This window comes from Mixophyes fleayi, chromosome 5 (genome assembly GCF_038048845.1).
Source record: "Mixophyes fleayi isolate aMixFle1 chromosome 5, aMixFle1.hap1, whole genome shotgun sequence".
Lineage (NCBI taxonomy): Eukaryota > Metazoa > Chordata > Amphibia > Anura > Limnodynastidae > Mixophyes > Mixophyes fleayi.
The window spans coordinates 181,520,267-181,544,977 of NC_134406.1; the positions used below are offsets into that span (position 1 = coordinate 181,520,267).

Genomic DNA, 24,711 nt, shown 5'->3' on the forward strand with positions numbered 1-24,711 from the left:
AAGACAAGTGGATCCAGGAGATAGTCACCAGGGGTCATATTCCATAGATCTTCATATCTGGCCAAAAGGAAACAGATTTATCCAGTCAAGAAGTCCACGTCCTTATTGGAACAATGAGCATTGGTGGAAAGCCTAGAAGACCTGTTGAAAGCAAAAGCGATTGTGGCGGTGCCGACAAATCAGGAAAACATGGGGTTCTATTCCAAACTGTTTCTGGTCCAGAAAGTATCAAGTGCCTTCAGAACAGTGCTAGATTTACAAGCTCTCAATTGCTTTGTGCAAGCAAAACACTTTCGGATGGAGTCTTATCAAATCAATCCTCAAGGCGGTAGAAACGGGAGATTTTCTGCTGGCGATCCATCACCAGCAATTCCTAAGGTTCTGCATTCAAGGACGCCACTTCCAAATTTACTTGTCTTCCATTTGGCCTTTCTACGTCTTCAAGTCATTTACCAAAGTCCTTATAGTTCTCATAGTGGCACTCGGGGAGAGAGGAGTAGCTTTTTGGCCATATCTGGACGATATTCTGATTTGGGCAAAGTCAGAAGAAGCGGCCTTACACGTTACATCCCAAGTAATCCGGTTTCTGCAACAACTCTGTTGGTTAGTCAATGTATCAAAACGCCATCTGATACCCTTGAAACAGCTTGTGTTCCTAGGAGTGCAAATAAATACAAGAACGGACAAGGTCTGTCTCTCTCAAGAAAGATTGGACAAAATACAGTTGCTGGCGCATAAAGTCCAGAGTCAATCTCGGATTTCAGCACGAACCTGTCTCTGCCTCTTAGGAATGTTTTCCTCAACAATAGGAATACTTCCATGGGCAAGGTGGCATATGAGAGGTCTTCATTCAAACCTCTTTGCAGAATGGGATCGTACAGTGGGGTCTCTAGATTCCAAAATCAACCTTTCAAGGTCTGCAAGACAGTCCCTAAGTTGGTGGCAGCTCCAAGGCTTCATAATAATTAATAATAATAATTTAATTTATAATAAAAAAGCTTGAGAAAGCAAGGTGTGACTCCCTTGATACCAGACTGGTGTGTTCTTGCCACAGACGACAGTTCAGTAGGTTGGGGTGCTCACATGCAGACGATGGTCACGCAGGGCACTTGGCGAGATGAAGAGCGACTTCTCCAGGGGAACATCTTGGAGATGAGAGCTGTCTGGCGTGAAGTCCAGTACTTCCAGTCCTATCAAGAGGACTGTGGTAGCCTTTATAAACAAGCAGGGTGGTACCAAGAGCAGAGCAATGCTGGCTGAAATAACCACACTAATGGCATGGGACGAATCCGAAATCTCTCTCAGCCCTTCACGTGGCAGGCAAGGACAACATGGTGGCGGACTATTTAAGCAGACACCAGGTCAATCCAGGAGAGTGGGAGTTGCACGAGGAGGTCTTTCAACTCGTACTACACAGGTTTGGAATGCCAGAAATAGACCTGATAGCCACAGGGAGCAATGCCAAGGTACCCCTCGTCACAGGGAAAACAGGGCCCTAGGGATAGGTGCCCTGTCAATGCATTGGAACTTCAAGCTGGGGTACGTGCTTCCTCCCTTTCCAGTCATCCCTCAGGTACTCGAGAAGATAAGGAAGGAAAAGGTGGAGGTGATAGCAGTCCTCCCGGCGTGGCCGCGTCGCCCTTGGTTCGCGGTAGCACAGATGATGCTGCTGGAACATCCATGGCCATTACCGGTCAGACCAGATCTCATGCATCAGGGTCCGGTTCTGCATCCAAATCCGGACTCCCTTGGTTTGATGGCGTGGAGACTGAGCAGCGACTATTGAAATCCAAAGGTTTTTCAGACAAGGTAATAGGCATTCTAATTCAGGCAAGGAAAAATAATTCCTCTATGATTTATTACAGAATTTGAGAAAAATTCATTTGTTGGGCGAGGAACATGGCGAAGGATCCCATGTCCACTAGTGTCCCAGATTTGTTCGTTTCTTCAAGATGGTTTTGTTAAAGGACTAGCACCATCTACATTAAAGGTGCAAAAATCTGCTCTTATCATCCAACTTGACACCAAGCTGTCATCTCAGGATCTCGTCTTCCAATTCTTTCAGGCACTGAAGAGGTTACGACCAAGAGTGAAAACATTCTTAGCCCCTTGGGACCTTAATATTGTCCTGGACGCGTGCGTGCAAAGAATTGCAATGGGACGGGCCAGGCAGCGGGTTCCGGCGGAAGCCGCGACGCGCCTGTTGCTAGGCAATAGGGTGCCCCAGCCGGAATCGCCGGGCTGCGGCGCTTGCTCCTGACACTAAGTCGGTGTGACAGTCGTTCTGCCCAAGAAAGGTCCGCCATGGTGGGACCCCATCTTCTCCTCTTCCAGGATCAGTGATTTCAGTCTACCATGGATGCCTGGGTGCAGGAAATTGTGGAGGCCATTCGTACCCTGATCTCCTCCAGATTGGTTATTCCAATTCCGGAAACTTGGAGGTTTGGATATTTATTCCAACCTGTTTCTTGTTCCTGCTAGTGCACAGATTCGAGACAGAGTCCTTGAGGAACAGGGGGAGTACATTGTGTTTCTGGACATCAGAGATGCCTAACTGCATGTTCACATCTGGGAGGGCCATCAGTTCCTTCTCCAATATACGATCCTAATGGACCATTACCAGTTTCGGGCTCTACCTTTGGATCTGGCCATGGCTCCTCTGGTCTCTACCAAAATCATGGCAGTCATGGCTGCACTGTTGCAATTCAAGGTATTACGATCATTCCTTACCTGGGCAATCTTCTTTTCAATCTTCTGTACTTCTGTTCCATGTCCAGGTCACGGTGCAGAATCTGGAGTCTCACGGTTTGATCCTCAATCTGAAGAAGTCCAAATTGACTCCATCCCAATGGATGATTTTGTTTATTTTATTTTGTTTGGAGGGGGGTCTTCTATTTGACACTCGTAGACAGTGGGTGTTCTTGCCACCGTACAAGATTCAGACCTTGTGGAGGATAGTAAGATCTCTATTGGCTGTCAAACCTCTGTACACTTTTGCATGAAGGGTCTGGGCAAGATGGTATCGACTTTTAAGGGGGTCAAGTTTTATCCGAGGGACTTTCAGCCCTCTCGAAGTGGAACAGATCTCATCGAAACCTTTCCAGTCAGGTATTTAGTCTTTTTCCTTGGGTGCATGAGTCACTCCTTTGGTTGCAGATGGACAGTATCTGCATGGGTCGCCCATTCTTGATCTGGGATTGGACTTTGGTGACTACAGATGCTAGTCATTGGGTTTGGTGGGGCTGTCTGTCTTTGAACTCCTGAAAGAATTCTAGCTTCCGATCAATTTTGTTGGAACTGCAAATGGTGTTCCGCGTTCTGGTCAATGTAAAATCTGATTCTATTAGCCCATTGGGTGCCCACCCTTGACACTCTAGTTTCTTCTTTTGTGTGATGGGTTTTATGTTCCAGAGGATTTTGTTGTTTTCCTCATTTCTGTTTGTTTCTCTCTCTGTCTCATTTTCTGTGGGGCTTGGGTAAACATAAACTGAGGCCTAACTGGAGAGGGGGATAAGCTAGGGTCAAGTGTTTAAACTTCTTTTTTTTTTTTTTTTTCTTCTTCTAAAGTGCACACTCCCCTACCCCCCTACACTATATCCCAATGTTCCATATATTCCCCAATGGACTAAGAGAAACAGATTTTATGCAAGTATAAAAATCCTGTTTTTCATCTTGAAATCTGAACGTATGTGCAACTCTTTATTAGCCCTAAAATGTGCTAGACATCATATCAAGCAGTATGACCGCTTTACTCAGTCATGCAAGTTAGCCTAAAACCATCTAATGTGCCTTGTTAATGAAAGCCTTATGATGAAAAGGATCCTTTTTATTAATAATTTGTATTTGGGTAATCAGCTAATTAACATAAAATAGGGACTTTCTTTAAATTGGTGATCAATTGTTGCTAATGTGAACTAGAAAGTGTTTACAATGGACAACTTTTCAACATAAGTTTGCTAATTTGTTTAATTTTCGGGGGAGAGGGAGAAATAATAATGTATATAAACAACAAATCTTTAGTCTTATTTACAATAAATGATCCTCAGTTTGACAGAGAAGGAACTTGTCGAAAGAGCTTCAGCTAAACTAGCATTTCTGTGATTGAGATATTAAAACTAGTGGTATATATATCTGTAATTAGGCAGATACAAAATATTTTTGTTATTAAAAACCACCTTTCCCCCTACTTTGGTTATAGCTCTGTATGTTGTTGCCTTGGGTTATTTTTTTATTCCCACCATGTTAAATAAGCCCTGTTGAGTGGTTTGTGAGGCAATTAAGAATGAAAGTAAAAAAATAAATAAAAATTAGGTGCACCTTTGTGATGGAAGAAAAGGCACAAAGTATGTAATCCCGATGTATTTTATTATATGTGATTTTAGTTTATTATATTCTAGTTACACTTGATTATCTTGCATGATTTCTAGGTACAATGCACAAAACCTGAATGTGGGAAATGGCGTCAGTTGACAAAGGAGATACAGTTAACAATGCAAATGGCAAAAACTTACAGATGTGGCATGAAACTAAATAACTCGCTCAAGGTAATGGCGCTTTGTGACGTTATTTTATTATGTGTGCATGTTGGTATAAGCATTTATTGGCTCATTTCCACTCTTAGGCACTGAGGTTCTTAACTCTAATATAATGTTTCTGATGTTTGCATTCTTATGCTTTTTTGATAGGCTGAGGGCTCAGACCATTGCTCAATGCCAGAGGATCTGGTAAGTAGAGATTATATAGAAATAACAAAATCGAACAGGCTTTTTATATATTATAAACTACGTTCTCTACTTTTTCTTTTCAACAACATGGATGACCGTATTCTGTATATATTTTCTTTAAAATAATGAACTTGTATGTTCCAGAGGAGTTCTGTGTCACATAAAAGCATGCGGTTACTGAATAATTCTTTTATACGTGTCACAGAACACATTCTACTATGGTAATGCATCATTAAATATAAGTCTTGCATTGTTCCTAAGAAGTGAGTATCTTATAGCTCAGGGCTGGCCAACCAATCCGGAGCCTAAGAGCCAACAAATATCCACAGATACGGCAAAGAGCCATCTTTACCTTTTTATATATGTGTGCATATACATATACACAGTATAAACATGTACATGCATAACGCACACACATACATTGAAAATAAAACATAATTTACTAATATCATGCTAAGTGAAAAAGAAGATATCCAACTTTGTCAAAATGTTCATAATAATAATAATCAACTCAGCTCTTACCTTGCTGCTGTGTCCGGTTGAGGAGTTTCAAAGGGTACTTGCAGTCTCCACAGTAGCCAGTCCGCCTCACCACATGCCCCACACAGGCCAATCCGCATCACCACAGGCTTATTTTTCTCTGTTTTTTTTCTTGAAATATTGCCTTATGTTGTCATGGCAGCTGTCCATCAAGCCTATTTAGGTGTGGCTCACAAGCCAGCCCTTTCTAGATGTAAACCCCTATACCTGGGAGGTGAGTGCAACTGATTCTAACTGCATTTTAATAGTGTTTAAAGCATATAGGTCAGTGTAGGACCTGCATATAATGAGATGTCCTTGACACTAGGATGCAGGCTTAAATATTTTGATCAAAATGGGAACGAATTCCTCATGTTTTCATTTTGCTAGACACACACAGATATGCAGTGTAAAGGATAAGCGATGACAACAGCTCTTTCTTTTGTTTTGTCTACATATATGGGCATTTATATTGCCACACAGCTTGTATCCTATATAATATGGGATATACCGAGCGTGGACTTATTATTTTTTTTTCTCTGTTTTAGATATCCCCAAATGCCATCAGCCTCTCACATGCCCCTTACTTGTCACACAGACGCAGGAGCCCGCACAGAGGAAGGAGGGAGAGCAGACTACGCACTCTTCTATTCCTTCCCTGATTAAATAGCAGTGAAAAAGTGACCTGCCTGCGTTTTGCAGAGGTGGTCACATGACGCAAGCTGCTGACCAACTGTATGTGTCGGACACGCTGAGACTCGTGGCCGGCTAGGTGATTCTCTGTGGCTGTCAGTAGTGCTTCGGGTGCCGACAGCCACAGAGAATCACCCAGCCGGCCAGGAGCCTCAATTTCCAAGTCATAGAGCCGCATGTTGGCCACCCCTGCTGTATAATTATAATGAATGCAGCACTACTTTCCTAATATAACTTATAGGAGATGATCTGATAGAATATTTACTCCTATGTAATACAGAAGTGATGGTGAAATCTGATGTTGTCAATTAAGTGTTCATTAAGAACTTTTATACTACAAGCAATAATGCAGCTCTGATATGAGAAGTCTCAGCTGAGATCTGTGACCTGTATAAAAGCACTCGACTTGCGGTCTTGTTTCTTTATATTGTCCTTAGTGGCATAAAATATCCTTACAATTAATATTATTCAGTAGTATCTGTTGCTCATTTACGCGTGGTTTCAGATGTGTAAAATGTATTTATTTTTGCTCACTGACAGAGAGTATCTGAAGTATCAACCCAGCCATGGTATTCAATGCTCATCCTTCCTCCATTGCTGAAAGATAGCCCGGCAGCTACGTTGTTAGCTGCTTACTACCCAGACTGTGTGGGCATGAGTCCATCATGTACCAGCACAAATCGTCTTCTTGGAGATGAGAGAATGGATCAATGCAGAGGAGCTCCTTCCAACTTAGCCAGTAAGCATATGATGATTGCTTATATGATTTTGTTTTTGCATATCATTTTTTTATACCCACTGTCCGTCACTGCAGAGTTCTTTGTGGCACCTTATAAATAAACGATGATTATGATCTGTTTTTATCATGAGCTGCACCATTTTTGTCACTATATAAAAATAGAAGATTGTGAAAAAAACCCATTTATTGTATTTACAGCTACAGGGATTAATCCATATTTTCAGCCATTCTATCAGCCCAATGAATGTGGCAAAGCACTATGCGTCAGACCAGATGTAATGGAGTTGGATGAGCTCTACGAGTTTCCAGAGTACTCTAGGGATCCTACAATGTACTTGGCCATAAGAAATCTTATTTTGGCCCTGTGGCACATTAACTGTAAGGTAGGTTCACAATATTTTACAATAATTACTTTTTTGTATATTACTATTCAGTGTACACTATACAGTAGGTAAATGTTTAAGTATGATAAGATATGATCAGCAGGCATTAGTAATTGAGTGAGCCATGCTATACTTATAATAAATGTATGTTTAATATATGCAATATAGCACATACAATGAAAAGGAGTACTGTTTAATTACAGATGGCACCATTGATCTTCAGGGAATCCTCATAGTTGCTCAACTAGGAGAAATATGGCTAGTAATAAGCAAAAGTGTGAATAATTACTATTGTATAATTCTGTAAATTGGTGCTTTGGTCTTTTTGAATGATTTGTAGGAGATGCTCACACCTCAGACTTGTGCCCATCATATTATGGTGAGAGGTTTGGTTCGCATCCGATGTGTGCAGGAGTTGGAAAGGATTCTCTATTTCATGATCAGAAAAGGATTAGTTAACACTGGAGTCCTGTCCGTTTCCCCTGGCCAGTATCTCTTGCCGAACGATTACCACAGTGTAAGTAGAATATGTTGATCTGGCAACTCTGATTTCATGCTATCTACTTTTTCCCCTTACTTCCATGTACGTATATGAGACTTTTCTGCATTTACCAGCAGCAAAAGGTTTTGGTGCTCTTATTGCTTGTCCTACTTCTCCCTTTGTTTTATTTGATTGGCCATTCCATTTGTTTTACTATGTTAAACTTAATTTCCTTCTCGCTTTATTGTTCTTAGTCTTATACTTGAACGGGGGAGAGAAACATTCATTGTTTTAAAAGGAAAAAAAAAATGCCATCTTCCCTTGTATACGTCTGGGAGACACAAACATAATGGTGCTTTACAACAAGGTGTTTATCCTCCAATGCAGTATGTGAGAGAACTAAGTAACAAGTGACATCAATCCATTTTGTGCACTGTATATGTAAGGGGAATGTTGGTTATTTACATAAAGTGATACTCCCAACTAATTTCCTCCCCTCCTACTCTTACTTGCAGAGTACCTTATTTTTATACAGCACACTAGCCATACTTCACTTAAGTCACCCCTATATTGATAGATCTGGCTCGATTTTATTTATTTTTTTGCACTGCTTCCTATTCATTGCTTTAAACGGATATATTTAGAGCTTTTAAGAGTTGCTGACATTTGTATACATCAAATATATTCTATACTAAATATATCTATCTAGATCTCTCTATCCTTTAATATTGTTTGTATTGTGGTTTCCTGCTTTTGTGTGATATATTGTCTGTTTATGTGGAAAGAATAAGTTAAGAGGTAAAAATGATCCCAGCATGTACAGTTCTATTAATAGACAAATAGACAGAGTAAATTGTATTCTGCCCTTCTTTTGTTTCCCGTTACAGAAGTCTGTGATTGTCATTGGGGCTGGTCCAGCGGGACTGGCAGCCGCACGCCAGCTTCACAGCTTTGGCATCAAGGTAAGAGCGCTGTTTCTCTTAAGAGTTTTGGATGGCAAAAAACAAAAGTTGAAGAATTGTGTGGAAATGGGTAGCTTTTAGCCCCTTAATAGCTGCAGTACTTTGTAGCTTTGTGCTCATAGATGTTAGCATTTTATTAAATAACCAACTTTATTTGTTTTGGTATTGGAGTGCATCTTCTTTTGTGACAAATTTGATATTTATTTGGTAGCATTTTTAAATAGTCTTTTGTGGTCATAAATGGTAAAGAAATGTAATTTTCTCTAGCTATGGGAAATTCTAGGAGCTACTGTAGAAATCAGTATGTGCCTTGTTAACGTTTTATTTATCTTTTATGAATGTTCCACAGAAGGTCAGAATAGAATTAGGGGGGCACAACAGCTATATTTTCACTTTTGTACACATTGCTTCCTGACATTTCTGCTCTATTTAGAGCTGAAACAAATCTGTACCTTTTTATCACTGTAGGAGCCTGGGTCTTCTTAGACCAGTAACTCTCCCCTGTAGGGTGACCTGAGGATCCTGGGATGCATGATGCTGAAATGCTGTATACAATACACAGTGTTCTATTTAACACTATGCAGAATTGAATGAGCGGTCAGAAACTGATCTCAACAGCCTGACTCCAGGGGGTAAATGTATTAATGTCCGTATTCTTCAACTCCGGCGTGTTCAGCGTCTTCGGCGATTAAATTTAAAGCAGCGCTGCATTGTAAAGGGAAGTTTCCCTTTACAATGCAGCGCCACTTTAAATTTAATCGCCGAAGACACTGAACACGCCGGAGTTGAAGAATCCCGGACATTAATACATTTACCCCCAGGTGGCCAGTTGTTAAGGAGTTAACAAGAAATATTATCATTTTCCCAGCAGCAGTAAGTTAACAATGTTTAATTCACACTAAATATTGATGTTCTCTGTGGAGGTTCTCTGCCAACATTAAATGTCGGCAGAGGGTTTGTTTGAGCTGGAGGACCAATAGCAAGCCTCAATTTCACCTCCGCACTCCACAGTTTTCATATGCAGCTGTGAGAGGAACAGAAGTGCCCTGGTAAAGGGGCTAAGGCTGGAGTGTAGAGTGCAAATTAGTTAAATATTTTCCTAGGTGTTAATGTAGCTTTAAGGGTGATTGTGTTGGTGTTTTGTACAAATACCAAACTTTCTCTTTCATCCAATCTGGGGGCATTGCTATCATGTTGTTTGAGGGGAGAGTTTGGAGTTGGCACTTAACTAGTTAACTTGTTAATTGTAACATGCTGATAGACCTCTCCGCTCTGCAACACCCTGTAGCTCCTAAGTGTAATTTAAGTGCCCAAGGAGTTGGGCTTATTTTTCTTAGCTGATGCTTTCTTTTTTATGTTATTCTTATTTAACATTTATTTATAACCTGTAGGTTAGATCAGTGCTGGGATACAGCACAGAAACTCACAGCATCGACTGTACAATGGCTGTCAAGGAGTGAGAGCCGGACTGCTCTAACTCACTGCGCTTTCAGTGTTGTCAGGCTGGGTGCCGGAGACGGACGCCCTCTGGCCGCTACTCACGTCCCATTACTAGGCAACGGGATGCTGTCACATCGCCAAGCAACGCGCTACCCAGCGATCAGCTGAGACTGATCGCCGGAAATCCTCTGTAATTTGACTTCCTGTTTGCCTCTATTTAAACTCCACTCTGGCACCATTAGGGTGCCAGAGTATTGGTTCCATCCAGCTCCAGCATCATTACTGTTCCTGATTATCTCCTGTGTACTGATTCTTTGGCTTGTTTGACTTCTCCTCTCCCGGATCTTCCTGTGTACTTCGCTGCTTGCACTGGTATTGACCCTTGGACTGTTCCTGATTACTCTTTGTCTTCTCTCCGTGGTACTGCGCTTCTCTGGTTTCGACTCTGCCTGTCTGACCACTCTCCATTCATTGCTTTGGTAACTATCCGGGAGAACCGCAACCTGCGCATCACACACAGCAAAGCCCAAACCTCCTTGCGGGGGTCCCTGGTGAACACTGGTGGTGCGTTAGACTCCGCGCCTCCCAGTTTAGTAGCGCCAATACCAGTCAGTGATATTCCTAGTGAAACACGTGACACCCTGTGTCTGTTTTCCCCCTTCAGTAGAATTGAAGGAGATTGTGGAATCGGCCTGTACACAGCCCGATGCAAGGTAGTAGTGCCAAGGAGATTTATCTCCCTATACCCACTACAGCTGGATGACCTTGCAAGGTGGGAACATATACTACGAGTGGATACGCGGTGGCACGACTGATGCGACACAACGCTTCCAGTTCTGGGCACAGCCACCATTCAGAATGGCACGGACCAGAAGGTGGAAGGAAATCTATTTATGTGGCGGCTGGAGCCTCCTTTTTAGACCCATGCTGTTTTCATCATGGGTTGCTTGGGCGATGGAATCTTGGGCTGAACTACTGGCAACAGAATTATAGGACTCGGACCTGCTCCCCTTTCCTTTGCACCTGAAAGAGGCTTCAGGTTACTAGTATGAGGCGTCTCAAAACGCAGCATCAATATCCCTTCGGTGTTTGCTTCCGCTGTGGCAGCTAGAAGAATTCTTTGGCTTCGGTCCTGGGAAGCCGATTGAGAATCTAAAAGATCTCTGGAGGCCCTTTCTTATTGAGGCTCCTTACTTTTTGAGCCGGAATTGGATAGCGTAATTTCTCAGGCTAAGGGAGGTAAAAGTACATTCCTTCCTGTCAATGTGTCTAAACCTCGGACACTGAGGTTAAACTCTTTTCGCCAGCCCTTTCGGGAGTTTACTTTATAAGCCGTCAGCTGGAGTCCTCTCAGGATCCATGAGTTCAAGAAATCATGACAAAGGAATATATTATAGACATTCAACATTTTTCACGACATTCTTGTCCCTCGACCAAACAAGAAGACAGGCGATGCTGCACTGCGTCTATTCTCTTCTTTCAGCGGGGGTCATCTGTCATCCCTGTAAGCCAGAGACACCAGGGGTTCTACTCCAACCTGTTCTTGGTTCTCGAACCGGATGGCTCCTTCAAATTTTGTATGGAGCCTCTTTGTTCAGTAATAAATGGGTTGGAAGCGTGAAAATTCCTGGCGTCTATTTGGGGCGCCTACCTTCATGTCCCATATGGGAAGGACATCAGCCATTGCTCTGCTTCACTGTAGGAACTGCCTACTATCAGTTCAAGGCGCTCCCCTTTGGCCTTTCCACGACGCTCAAAATTTTCACAAAAATCATGGCCGTCATAGCTGCTTGACTCCGTTCCATGGGCATGCGAATAGTTCCCTACTTGAATGACCTGCTGATAAAAGCCCCCTCTAATGAGTTTCTGCGTCGCCACCTATCTCTCACCGTCAAGGTTTTGGAGCTCCGTGGCTGGATTATAAATCAACAAAGATCACAGTTAATCCCAAGCCAACGGATAATTTTCCTAGGCCTCATCATGGACACAAGGTTTCAAGAGATCTTCCTTCCAGTGAACAAGATACGGTTGGTAAAACACACGACAAGCTGGGTTCTGGTCAACCACAGGCCCTCCATGCTTCTCTGTATGAAGCTTCTCGGAAAAATGGTCTCAACCGTCGAGAACATTCCCTACGGAAGTTTCCACTCCAGATGTTTCCAATGGGATTTACTAACAAAGTGGTCAGGCTCGCCTCCACTTGGAATCACAACCAATCAAGATGTCCAAAGAGGCTCAGCTATCACTTCAGTGGTGGATAGTCCAGGACCACCTGGGCGTGGGCAGGTCCTTTGCCCTGTGGTCCTGGATCTTTGTCACCACAGATACTAGCCTAAGAGGCTGGTGCGCAGTGGTAGTTCATCTATGACTTCAAGGCCTTTGGAAGGAATAAGAGGCCTCCCACCCGATAAACATTCTGGAATTGAAGGCCACGTTGATCGCCGCTAAGGGGCGTAGCCCCTTACTCAAAGATCACCGGTCCACCTTCAATCAGACAATGCCATGGCCGTGGTGTATGGCGACAAACCATGCGGCACAAAGAGTGAAGGGGCGATGAAGGTAACGGTTCAGATCGTGTTGTCTTCGGCGGAACAGTTTGCCCCTCGCTTTTAGCCGTGTTCATTACAGGCATTCAAAACTGGGAGGCCGACTATCGAAGTCCCCATACGGTAATGCCAGGGGAGTGGTCACTCCACCCGAAGGTCTTCCAGATGTTGGTTCAGAAATTAGTTCTCCCGGTCCTGGACCTAATGGTGATGGAGGCACAACCGGTGGGTTTCCAGGCTCTGCTCAAGTGCCAGGGATCCACATGCGGTGGCCATCGACGTCATGACCATGCATTGGGAATTTTAGTTGGGCTACCTCTTTTCACCCATTACAATGATTCCACGTGTCCCCCGGCGGGTCAAGCAAGGAGGGCTACCGATAATTATGGTAGCTCCAGATTGGCCACACCAGATCTGGTACGCAGACATTCTGTTCTTGGCGGTAGGACAGAAGGTTTGACTGCCCCTTCGGAATGATCTCCATCTTCAGGGCCCCTTTCATCAAAAGGACCAGCCTCGGTTGGCTTTAACGGCGTGGTTGTTGAAGCCAGCCTCTGGGGATCCAGGGATTTCTCCTTGATGATCGTGAATACCCTGTTGCGAGCTCGGAAACCAGTTTCAGCTCATATTTATTATAGAATATGATGCGCATACATTAAGTGGTGTGAAGGTCGTGTGTGCCACATGGCTGCGTTTCACCTGCCTTGGTTGGTGGCTCTTCTCCAGGGTGGTCTGGAATGTGGGCCTCCGTCTGGGTTTTTTTGAAAGTTCATATCTCTGCTCTCTATCTACTTTCATCTGCGTCTGGAGGATATGCCGGACATATGGACATTTTTGCAGGGGGTTCTACGCATTCATTCCTCCTTATGCTCCGCCTACGGCACCATGGAATCTGAGTTTGGTTCTCAACATGCTTCAGAAACCCACCTTTGAACCCTTACAGTCTGCTGACCTAAAGCTTCTTACGTGGACGGTCACGTTTCTCCTGGCCATTGCGTCAGCCCGGAGAGTCTCGGAGCTAGGGGCACTTTCATGCAGATAACCTTACCTGATCTTCCATGATGACAGGGCGGTATTATGTACAGTGCCTTCCTTTCATCCAAAAGTGCTTTCTGGTTTTCATTTAAACCAGGAAATCGTGGTTCCAGGAGTTTTCAACATCTTCTGGACCTTTCCCTTTGGGGTACCTTGATGTGGTTAGGGCCCTACATATTTATGTCCAATGGACGGCAGGTCTTCGACTGACTACCATAAGCGGGGCTGGCCTGTTTCCAAGCAGTCCATGGCTAGATGACTTACTGTCACGATCAAGCATGCTTCTATCCGTGTGAACAGACCTGTGCCTTCTCGCATATCCATCCTTTCCATCCGCTCGGTGGGGGCCTCTTGAGGTGCGTGGAAGGGGCTCTCTGCCGACCAGCTCTGCCGGGCGACTACCTGATCCTCTGGCTATACATTTACCAGATTTTTTTTTTTTTAACTCAAAATTTTATTGCATAATAAAGTATGAATGACATAGACTTTGGACAACAAACATATTGATTGAAATAATCACAAAGCAGAGTAGATATCCAGCAATGTCACTCACAAAACAGTAAGATATATTGCAATATAACAAAGTGGTAATGGGTAAGGGGCAGGAGGGAAAGGGAATAGGCATTGAAGGAGGAGTAGGGTAGGTAAGGGGGGGGGGAGATGGTCGACTCATAGGATAAACTTAAGAAAAGCATGTTCACCTTCAGAAGGGAGCGCTGTCAGATCTGCATGGGAGTATTTTAAAGAAGTAAGGGGGTCGATGTTATCTGGAGTTGTGTAGGGAGAGACTATTTGGAGGAAGAGAAAGCTGCGGGGATTTTAGGCATAAAGCCAGGGGGCCCAAATTTGATTAAATTTGTCTTCTTTGTCTCGCAGCAGCGACGTGATTTTTTCCATGTTGGCAATGAACCATATATAAGATCTAAGAGAAGAGATACGGGGGGGATTTGCTTGCTTCCAAAATTTAGCAATCAGACAACTGGCGGCTGCCAGGACATGCGAAGCAAGTTTTGCGGAGTGGGTGTCTAGGTCTTGTATAGGATAACAGAGTAGGAAGGACCATGGGTTCTTCCTGATAGGGCATTGGAGGAGGGAGGAAAGAAGTCTCGAGATCCTGTCCCAGAAGGAGGAGATAACCGGGCATGACCACCAAATATGCACGAAGGTGCCTCGATGACCACAATTTCTCCAGCAATCGGGAGAGGCTGACTGGTACATCTTTGCGAGCCTGTCAGGTGTGAAATACCACCTGTAGTAGACTTTGTATGCATTTTCCTTTATTAATGTGGAGATGGAACTAGAAGCCACATTCAACCTGATGGTCTCCCAGCAGTCCTCCTCCGGGGGAGGGCCCAGATCCCTCTCCCACTCCCTCTCATGTGCGTTCCCGGAGGGTATCAGTTTCCCTAGTAGAATACTATACAAGGACGAGATCATACCCCTTCGTAGAGGGGAAGAGAGGCAGAGAGATTCAAATTGGGAGGGGGAGTGAGGTGAATTGTCCGACAGGAGTGACAGGAGGAAGTGCCGAACCTGCAGGTATTGGTAAAACGGCGGGCGGAAGTTAGGGACTCTGGAGCAGAGGGCGTCATAGGATATGGGCCTTCCTCGCTCAAGAAGGCTCCCCGCAAATCGGAATCCCGCCCTAGTCCATAGCCGAGAGAAAGATCGGGACATTCCCGGGGGGAAGGTGGGGTTATGCCACAGGGGTACAATGTGCAGAGGGTTAGGAAAGATAGAGAGATGGCCCTTGCAGGTCTCCCAGATCCGAGCCGCAAACTCCAGAGTTGGGAAAACGTTTGGTTAGGGCCTTCCGAATATCAGAAGGGACTCCCCAGAGGCCTGACAGGCCGGGAATGGAGAACATTTACCAGATTTTAATGCCTTTGCGTCTTTGGACGCCAGCTTTGGCCATAGTGCTCTACATGTTGAGCTGTGAGAGCGGTTTCTCCCTTAAGGTGGCTGCTTATGTGAGTCCCCATGGTAGCAGTGTCCCCCAGATTGGATGAAAGAGAAAGTATTTTATTACTTATGATAAATCCTTTTCTCTGATTCCATCTGGGGGACACTGTGTTCCATCCCTTCTGCTTATCTGCTGTTTGGTTCTTGATTGTCATCTCCCCTTCCTTGGGGCTTTTCGAATTACACGGAGGAGCTACAGGGGGTTGCAGAGGAGAGGGGTCTGTCATCATGTTACAATTAACAAGTTAACTAATTAAGTGCCAACTCCAATCTCCCCTCATGCAACCCATGCTAGCAGTGTCCCCCAGATGAAATCGGAGAAACAGATTTATCGTAAGTATAAAAATCCTCTTTTTAGCTACAACTTCTCAATTAGCCCTTGTTTTAATTTTGTTTCTTCATTAGAATAATTAAGCATTTTATAAAAATAAAGGGTAATCTTGCAAACTAAACTGAAAACTGTTTTATTTTCTTCACATATTTCAGTAGATAAGTATTGGAACATGATAATGTATTTCTTACCATTTTTCTTTTATATATTTAGGTGATGATACTAGAAGCAAGAGACAGGGTTGGTGGCAGAGTTTTGGACGACAAGTCCTTTAAAGGAGTCACAGTAGGAAAAGGAGCCCAGATTGTGAATGGCTGCATTAACAACCCCATTGCAATAATGTGTGAGCAAGTGCGTTTCTGTAGTAATTGCATTTTGTTACTTATGGTTGCCAGTGATAAGCATTATAAGTTGTTGTTTTTTGTTTTTGTTATAGCAAACTTAATATGGAAATGAATTGAACTAGCAGAGAAGCTATAATTCTCCAGCAACAATGGATGACACACAGATTTATTGGTCCTTATTCATTAAGGACAGTAAAAAAAAAATAAAAAAAATGAGTAACTTTGCACCTTGGCAAAACCATGTTGCATTGGATTGGGAGGTAAATTTAAAATGTGGGTACAGATTTGTAATTCGGGAAGGGCATGTACTAGATCAACTTTAAATTTCAGTGTAAACGTAAAGCTATCATGAAATATATAAGAAAAAATAGTCAGTATTTTAACTTATGTGCAAAATAAACTAAAATGCACCCCTTGCATTGTAACATGGTATTGTCCAAGAGAAAACTTACTCAGTTTTTTGCCTTACTTTCTTTAATGAATCAGGCCCAAAGTGTTTAAGTTTTTCTCACAAGAAGCAAGTTACCAAGATGGACTCTTATTTATTAGATAAGGGAATCTCTAGTATTCACTGGGGATGTTCTTACCACTGTTCATTTAGTTTGCTATCTTGGTGCATTTGGTATAATGGGGATGTAGTTGGTGTCCAGGTTTTCTCATTTAGTTAAGTGTTGCCATTTAACTATCCTCCAACCCTTTTAGCCAGGTAATGAGTAATTGAGTCTGAAGCTACTTTTTGCTTGGAGGATCTTGTAATATTACACTCTGAGAATGCACATCCTGTTCCAGCATATACCCAGATGTCAAAGCCTGGTCAACTTTGGTTCACTTTGAAAATATCATGGATTGTGCTTTGCCAGACAGAAGCAGTGTCCATCTTCCTACATTTGAAACCACTATCCCCATTCTAGGCTACAATTTTTAACCAAGGTCTGCTTTAGGCTAGAGGCCTTGATTCATCTAGTTCAATAAATCCTGACTGGAAACATTTTAAAATTTCTTGAACAATCTTGAATTATTTCAGTAATACATATTCTGTTAATTATTTTGTTGGCTATAAGCCAATTTAAGATTTTTTTTAATATTAACATTACAGCATTAATTGGTTGTACATAGAAATTTTGTGATATGATAATTTTGCCCTCCCTACATGGCATAGATCATCTTGCTATGTATTGTAATACAAAGGAAAATCTAATCTAGTCTGTTACCCTGGTGATGGTTAGTGCTTAATAATATCACTGGGACATAAATATGTATTTAATTTCAAATGGACAAATACACTTAATTTTATTTAAATTTTATTTCTCTGCTAAATGGGCAGTAGCACAATCGGAGCCTAGCAAACAAATATTCCTGTTAGTGTGTCAAAACTGCACAACAAGGCCAATAATGCCTCACCCCTATTCCCCTCTGGATCTGGTAGCAGGCTGTTTGGCTCACTGAGGAAACATCTCATGTTCTTGGGTACATGTGATCGGTCCACTGGGTCTTTGGAAATCCGTTATGGGAATAGTCCCATTTCATTCCGTTTTGTTGTCTAGGGATCTTTTTTTGTACAGCTTTAGTGGAGCAATGGCGGTCCATTTTTTTACTCCAAGGCACCCATATGATTTGGGCTCCACTTGAGATGGACACTGGACATTTGGGTTTCTAACACCAATCCTAGCACCCAATATCTAGTCCCTAATATATATTCCTGAAAAATGTCCAAATTGTAGTCCAGATGAACAAAATATAAAAAAATTGGCATCTAAATATTGTTTCCCAAATTAAGTACTCTTCACTGGGGCACTTCTTCTTCCCCGCACTTGCCGGCTCTGATGTGTGGAGTCCGTATCGACGGACCAGTGTAGCGGTTTCCGCCCTTTGGGCTGAAGATTTAAATATTGCTAAAACAACTCTTGCGGCTCATAGGCTTACTAGCTGGGAGTCATAGGCGCAGGAGGTGGCTGTTTGCAGCGTGTAGCACGGACGGCTGTGCGCTGTCTGGGGGGGTTTTGGAGTTACCGTGGAGGTACCTCTTTTGTCTTTTGCCAGCCCCCCTCTCCCAACGTTCTCATGCCCTCCTAGAAGCCGGGCACAGTCGCCGCAGGCTGTGTCCGTCCTCCTGTTCAGACAGCTAGCAGACACTGTGTGAGGAGGGATGGCAGCAGGTAAGTGAAACCCACTGTGCTGGGAGAGGGTGGGTAGAAAATCGCAGTTTGTCCCCGGAGCAGGCTGCTTCTTACTAGGAGCAGTCATCAAAAATAAAATAATTCTATTTTTAGCTCAGGGGACTGGGTCAGGCTAGGGTCACTAAGATAGTGAGCCCTGCTAAGCACTGGATTGGTTGAGGGGGTTGTCCTATTGGACGCTTGCCAATCCAGTGCTGGGCCCTGGGGGAGCGGTGTTTCCTCTATTGCACTTCCTCTGTGGTGGTCTCTCACTGCTTTGTGTGCAGTCACCAGAATAGACAGCCATTTTATAACTCCAGCTTCTCCTCTTTTCTGTCCTGAGTTTTGTAAGGTAAAGGGTTGGGGGTTGTTTTTTTAAAAAGTTTGTCTTTTACTCTGTGGGACTTTATTGGCTGTATTGCAGGCTCACTTTCTGTTCAGTTTTGTGTGCTGCTTGTCATTTTTATTGTGTTTTGTTACACGGTTTATTACACTGTTTTTTCCCATCTGTTAACATGTCAGATAGGGCAAAATCCATGCGTGGTAAGGCTGGTGTTACATCAATGTTGAGTTTCACCTGTGCTGTCTGTCACGTTAAGTTACGATCAGGACAGTCAGGCATGCAGGCTCTGTGCGCATCCTGTCGGCCCTCAGCCAAGGTAACTACTATTGTTCTTCCTAACGCAGCCACTCTTAAGGATGGTACAAACCATAAGGTTGAGGCAGTCCTCAAGTCCATTTTCGTGGCAGCAAGTGCCTCTTTGAGGCCTGCCTTGGCATCTGCATGGTTTAACAAAGCTGTAGAACGCTGGGCAAAACAGCTGTCTGAAGGTTTGTTGGCAGGCAGGCCGTCCTCAGAACTGCTTCCATTAGTGAAGCAAATTCAGAGGGCAACAGATTATTTAGGAGAGGGAGCTATGGACGTGGGACTGATTGGGACACGTATTTCTGCCTCTGCGGTTTTGGCTCGTCGCACTCTCTGGCTTAAGTCCTGGGAGGCTGATGTGGAGTCTAAAAAGGCTCTTGAGACCATGCCTTTTTCTGGGGTTGTTTTATTTGGACCTTGGCTGGACTGTTAATGCTCCAAACAAAGAATGTCTAGATTTTGGTCCTCGGGCAGCTTTCGGGGTCAATATTCCTCAGGCCAATCTTCTAGAGGCCAGTCATCCGCCCCCAGGGGGGGTTTGCAGCGTGGGCGCCAGGCCTGGTCTGCTTGACGTCCAGCAGCGAAGCCTGCAGACAAGCAGTTTGCATGACGGGCATTTTGCTCCTCCACATCGGTGGTTTCAGTCTACCACCGATGTCTGGGCTTGGAGTGTGGTGGACCAGAGATACAAGACCGTTCTGCTGGGTCTTCCTCCCAGACGGTTCTTTGCCACAGAGCTTCTCACTTGTCCACGAAAATGATTCGTTGTCCGACACCCGACAACGACAGGTGTTCTTACCAACCAGGACAAGATTCTAGCCTTGCATAACATGGTGAAATCTCGGTTGGCGGCAAGGCACAGTTCGGTACATTTCACCATGAGAGTTTTGGGCAAGATGGTATTGACTTTGAAGCCGGTCCAGTTTGCTCAGTTTCATGCACGGCAGTTCCAGTTAGAACTTCTGTTGCCATGCAACAAATCCCATCTGAATCTGGCGGGCCAGAAATTTCGTCTGTCTCCGCAAACGGGTCAGTCGCTTCTTTGGTGGTTACACAAACAGATTCTCACCAGGGGACGCATATTATCAATTTGGAATTGGACTTTGATCACAAAAGATGCCAGCCTTCGAGGTTGGGGGGCCGTCTGTCTTCACGCTTGGTTTCAGGGTCTTTGTATTCCAAAAAGAATCCAAGCTTCCAATCAATGTCTTGCAACTGCGAGCAGTGTTTCACGCTCTTATGAGCGAGCAACACTTGCTGCAGGGAGGGCCAGTGAAGATTTAGTCAGACAATGCCACGTCAGTGGCATACCTCAATCATCAGGGCGGCAACAAGAATCCCTTGGCCATGCGGAAATTGTCCCTCCCATCCTGAGGTGTTTCGTCAGTTGAAGGAACGGTGGGTTCACCCAGAAGTTGACCTGATGGCATCCTGATTGAACCACAACGTCCCCCTATTTTGCTCCCCCGCAAGAGATCCCATGGCTGTTGCGGTAGACGCCATGTCTGTCCCTTGGAGGTTACGCTTACAGGTCCTTTTTGTCATCTAAGTTTAGAACGCTACGCCGTTAAAGCCATAATTTAGAGAGCAAAGGGGTTTTTCCAAAGTGTGATGCAGACCATGCTTCGGGCTCGGAGACCAGCTTCTGCAAAGATTTATCATCAAGTCTCAAAGACATATATTGGCTGGTGTGAAAAGAAGGGATATCCTACTTCTTCTTTTCGCTTGGCCAGGTTACTTAAAGTGCAGGACGGGTTGAATGCAGGTTTGCGTCTTAGTTATCTTAAAGGTCAGGTGTCAGCTCTTTTGGTGGTCTTTTAAACGAGATTTGCTGTCATACCTGATGGGCAAACTTTCATTCAGGGCGTACTCCATGTACAACCTTCATATGTTCTTCCAGTAGCACCATGGAATTTGAATTTGGCGTTAAGTGCTTTACAGCATCCGCCTTTTGAACCTTTGAATACAGTGAAATTCAAATTTCTAACCTGGAAAATGGTTTGGCCATTTCTACGGCACATAGAGTTTTCAGAGCTTGCTGCGTTATCTTGCAAGTCTCCTCTTGTTTTTCATGAAGACAGGGCAATTCTTCGAAACAAGCCCTCTTTCCTTCCTAGGGTTGTCTGGATTTTATCTAAATCAAGACATTGACATTCAGGCCCTGACAGATTTTATGTCTTCGGTTAACGATGATTCTATTCTTTATCTCAATGTTGTCCGTGCCTTCCAAATTTATGTGCAAAGGTGATGTCTCCTCTTTACAACCTATCGTAAAATTCATGCTCTTTCCAGAAATGACTAAAATTATCTTCAAGTTCTCCAAAGAAGAGGACAGAGGAAGAAAAACAAAAGATCACGATCCTTATGTATTATCACTTTTTATTAATAAAATTCCATAAATTTTTTTTTTATTAACTCACATTTAATAAAACAACATGAATCAAATAAAATGCCTTATTGGGATGTGGATGAGATGAGGACATTTAAATCTTTACTCTTGATGGTCATCCTCTCTTGGGCTCGGTAGTAGGCAAAATTATTAGGCTACAGGAGGGAAGACCACCTTCCAGTGAATGTTCACAGGTCCTTGGCACTGTGGTTTTGGTCCTTTCATGTTATAGGAAGCAGCTTGTCAAAACAGAGTTCTTCCACCTCAGGAGGTTATTCCTTTACCCTGCAAGGTGGTCTACAGAGGGGCATGCAAGCATGGCCCCAGCCTCCAAGCCCAAACAAACTGCATGACTGGGTCGCTTCGGTTACGGTATGGACCAACCTACTGTGTTCTCGGGACATTTAGAGAGACTCATCCTCATATTTGTGGGTGAAGAGGTATTGTAGAGAGAAGATATTTAATAGACCACCTAGGTCCTCCATCCAGTCGATTTATTTTCCACAGGGCTCCTAGGAGAAAGTTCCAAGAGACTGGCTCTCATGAGGGACACTCACTCTGTTGTTTCAGAGGTGACCATTCCAGTTTCAGAAATACAGAAGACCCGTGGATTACTCCAACCTATTCCTGATTCAGAAACCTGACTTTCTTACCCATCTTGAATCTAAAGTTCAAACACCAAGCTTCGGGTGGAAAGGTTCAAAATAGAGTCCCTCAGTTCAGTGATCAATGACATGGAAAACATAAAGGACGCTTACCTTCACATCCCAATATGGGAGGGACATTAGAGCCTCCTCTCCTTTGCAGAAAGGACCTCCAATTCCATTTCAGAGCCCTTCCTTTCAGATACAGCTCCCACGATATTTATTCTTAGGAACAAGGGTTCCTGTTTGTTTCTTCCTGTATCAAAACTAGTCCTGCCCAGCTGAAGAGGATTAATTGTGTTAAGAAAGAGCCAGTTGTTTTTTCACCTGTACTTAATGAGTGGAGCTTAAACCAAACTAATTATTTGTGTCCTTCATTGAAAGGGAAACATTATAGAACAGTAAAAATAACTTCTTTAAAGCCAGTGCTGTGTTTTTGTATTAATGTCAATCTTCATTTTATATTGTTAAATGTATATTTAGCAAAATGGAGTGCAGACAATTTTTGTTTCTGCTAAACAAATCCGAATTGCACAAAATTATTTTCTTGTGATCACTTGATATCAAATTTAATTAGATTTTCCACTTTACTATTTGTTATGTTTAATACTAAATTACATTTATAATTAGTTAGTTATGATGGACTGCTCTTGTTTCTTCGTTGCATGTGATTTTGTATGCGGTACGTATGAGTAAAAAGTGTTTGCGCTCACATTTTTCAGTCATTCTCACTTTTGAATTTACAGATCGGTATTAAAATGCGAAAACTTCGAGAAAAGTGTGATTTGATTCAGGAAGGTGGAAGGTTAACTGACCCGACTATAGACAAACGTATGGATTTCCATTTCAATGCCATACTTGATGTTGTTGCAGAATGGCGGAAAGATAAGAGTCAGAGTCAAGATGTCCCACTTGGAGGTATAACTTTTATTTATATAATGTCTTAGAACAATAAACTTTCTGGTGTTGTCTGTACAGATAATGTCATTATTGTTATTGTTTATATAGGCCCACCATATTATGCAGCGTTGTAAATAGTTAATCATTCACATCAGTCTCTGCTGCAGAGGAGTTTACCTCTAAACTCTAGAACACAAAAAAACACACTCGTCCATTTTGTTAGCAGCCAATCTGACTGCAGATAGAGCACTGATTTGGAATTGAACCCAGAGCCCCAGCGCTCTCAATTGCACCTTGTACATTTAGATGTGGTGATTGCCTGGAAAAATGTCTTATCAACTGAACCACATTTAAGGTGTTTCCGTCTTGAGCACCTTACTGTATCCCGTCTTCATCTTCTGCTCTTTGTGTGTACTTGGTTTACTAGCCAGGGGCTGGCTGGAAAGGGGGACTCTGCCCCCTGGGCTCGTCCTATCTGCCCTCGGGCCTGTCCCATAATGGGCTACCTTTGGGCTGGGTCACCTGCATTTTATTTGTTCTTTAAAATGTTCCTAATAGGCTGCTGAGCCGAGTCTCAATACCCTGGACTAATATTTGCCAGCCAGCCTCTGCTAGCTAGTGAACCCTTTGGAATGCTCACAGCAACTGGTGTACTGATCTTGTGTGAGGCAGTGCTCTGTCCACCTGTGTGATCCTGTTAGAGCAGATAGTGCTGTATGTAACCGTTTTCATGTTAAGAACAAAAGAATAAAGGCAAGCCACTGACTGAATTTTACTTTATGGAAGGAGCAGGGTCCCCAATAACACAGAATAGAGATGGGAGGTGTGTAGCAAACTGATGATATCATTTTGTGGTGTCAAACATACTCTCTATATGAAGCAAAGTTGGATGTAGTAATTACTTTAGAACTCGTACTTTGGTGCCTTGAAAACAATATGGTCTCCACTGTGCTGTGGAAAGTGAAAGATGATAGTGCACTTCTAGAAAATCAAACTCCAGTGCATGTTTGTTATCCTGCTTGATAACTGGGGTGTGGCCTAAGCTACAGGTCACCAGGGAACTACTTGGTCACTATTGCAATGTCTGTCAGTGTATTGTGCAAATGCTGCCTTACTGTTCCTTTACTGACTACTTTTTTTTACAGATAAAATACAGGAAATCTACAAGACCTTTATTCAGGAATCTGGAATCCAATTCACAGATGAAGAAGAAAAGGTCTTACATTTCCACCTCAGCAACTTGGAATATGCCTGTGGAAGTAATCTACACAATGCAAGTTCTTTTCTTTTTTATTCAAAGAACGCTGTAGACACATAAATGGTAGATAGTCTACTTACTTTGGCCTGCAATTATGTTGTTCTGCTTCACAATTGTTAATGAGAACGTGATGCCTCTTGATTTCTGTCCTGTTAAGTCTATATATGAAACATATTTTTCACAGAATGTTTTCCAGCTCATAAAACTAGTAATGCCTTTACTACATAGGCAATGTCTATTGTCTTTTCTGTATTTTATATGAAATTTTAGTAGCTAATTAGTATTTGTCATAGCATGGTTAAAGTGTGGAGGTAGAGCGGATTCAAGTTTTAACAATGAAAGTGCATGAAAGTAGACTTTTTATGTAGCAAAACATACATTTACTAATTTTGGGGTCTTGATCTGTTAGAGCAACCTATTAACTAACATCAGAGTTTAGTGTGCTATAGCTTAGGTACACTGGATATGCCTCAGGCTCCTCTGATGTGGGTGTTATGATTAATTGACCAGACCTTGCGTGGCTGTTTTTGTTGTTTTTGCTGTTTTTGAACATTCAGTT

General features: G+C 43.2%; 1 protein-coding gene across 1 annotated transcript in view; it reads left to right on the plus strand.

The window, feature by feature from the left end:
• KDM1B (lysine demethylase 1B) overlaps window positions 1–24,711 on the plus strand; it is a 56,798-nt gene that overhangs the window by 7,977 nt on the left and 24,110 nt on the right. The window contains exons 6-14 of the mRNA XM_075213125.1: window positions 4,428–4,544; window positions 4,686–4,724; window positions 6,477–6,675; window positions 6,874–7,058; window positions 7,399–7,575; window positions 8,427–8,501; window positions 16,029–16,166; window positions 22,741–22,912; window positions 24,040–24,167. Coding sequence (XP_075069226.1) covers window positions 4,428–4,544; window positions 4,686–4,724; window positions 6,477–6,675; window positions 6,874–7,058; window positions 7,399–7,575; window positions 8,427–8,501; window positions 16,029–16,166; window positions 22,741–22,912; window positions 24,040–24,167 — 1,230 coding nt within the window. The remainder of the gene's footprint in view (window positions 1–4,427; window positions 4,545–4,685; window positions 4,725–6,476; window positions 6,676–6,873; window positions 7,059–7,398; window positions 7,576–8,426; window positions 8,502–16,028; window positions 16,167–22,740; window positions 22,913–24,039; window positions 24,168–24,711) is intronic.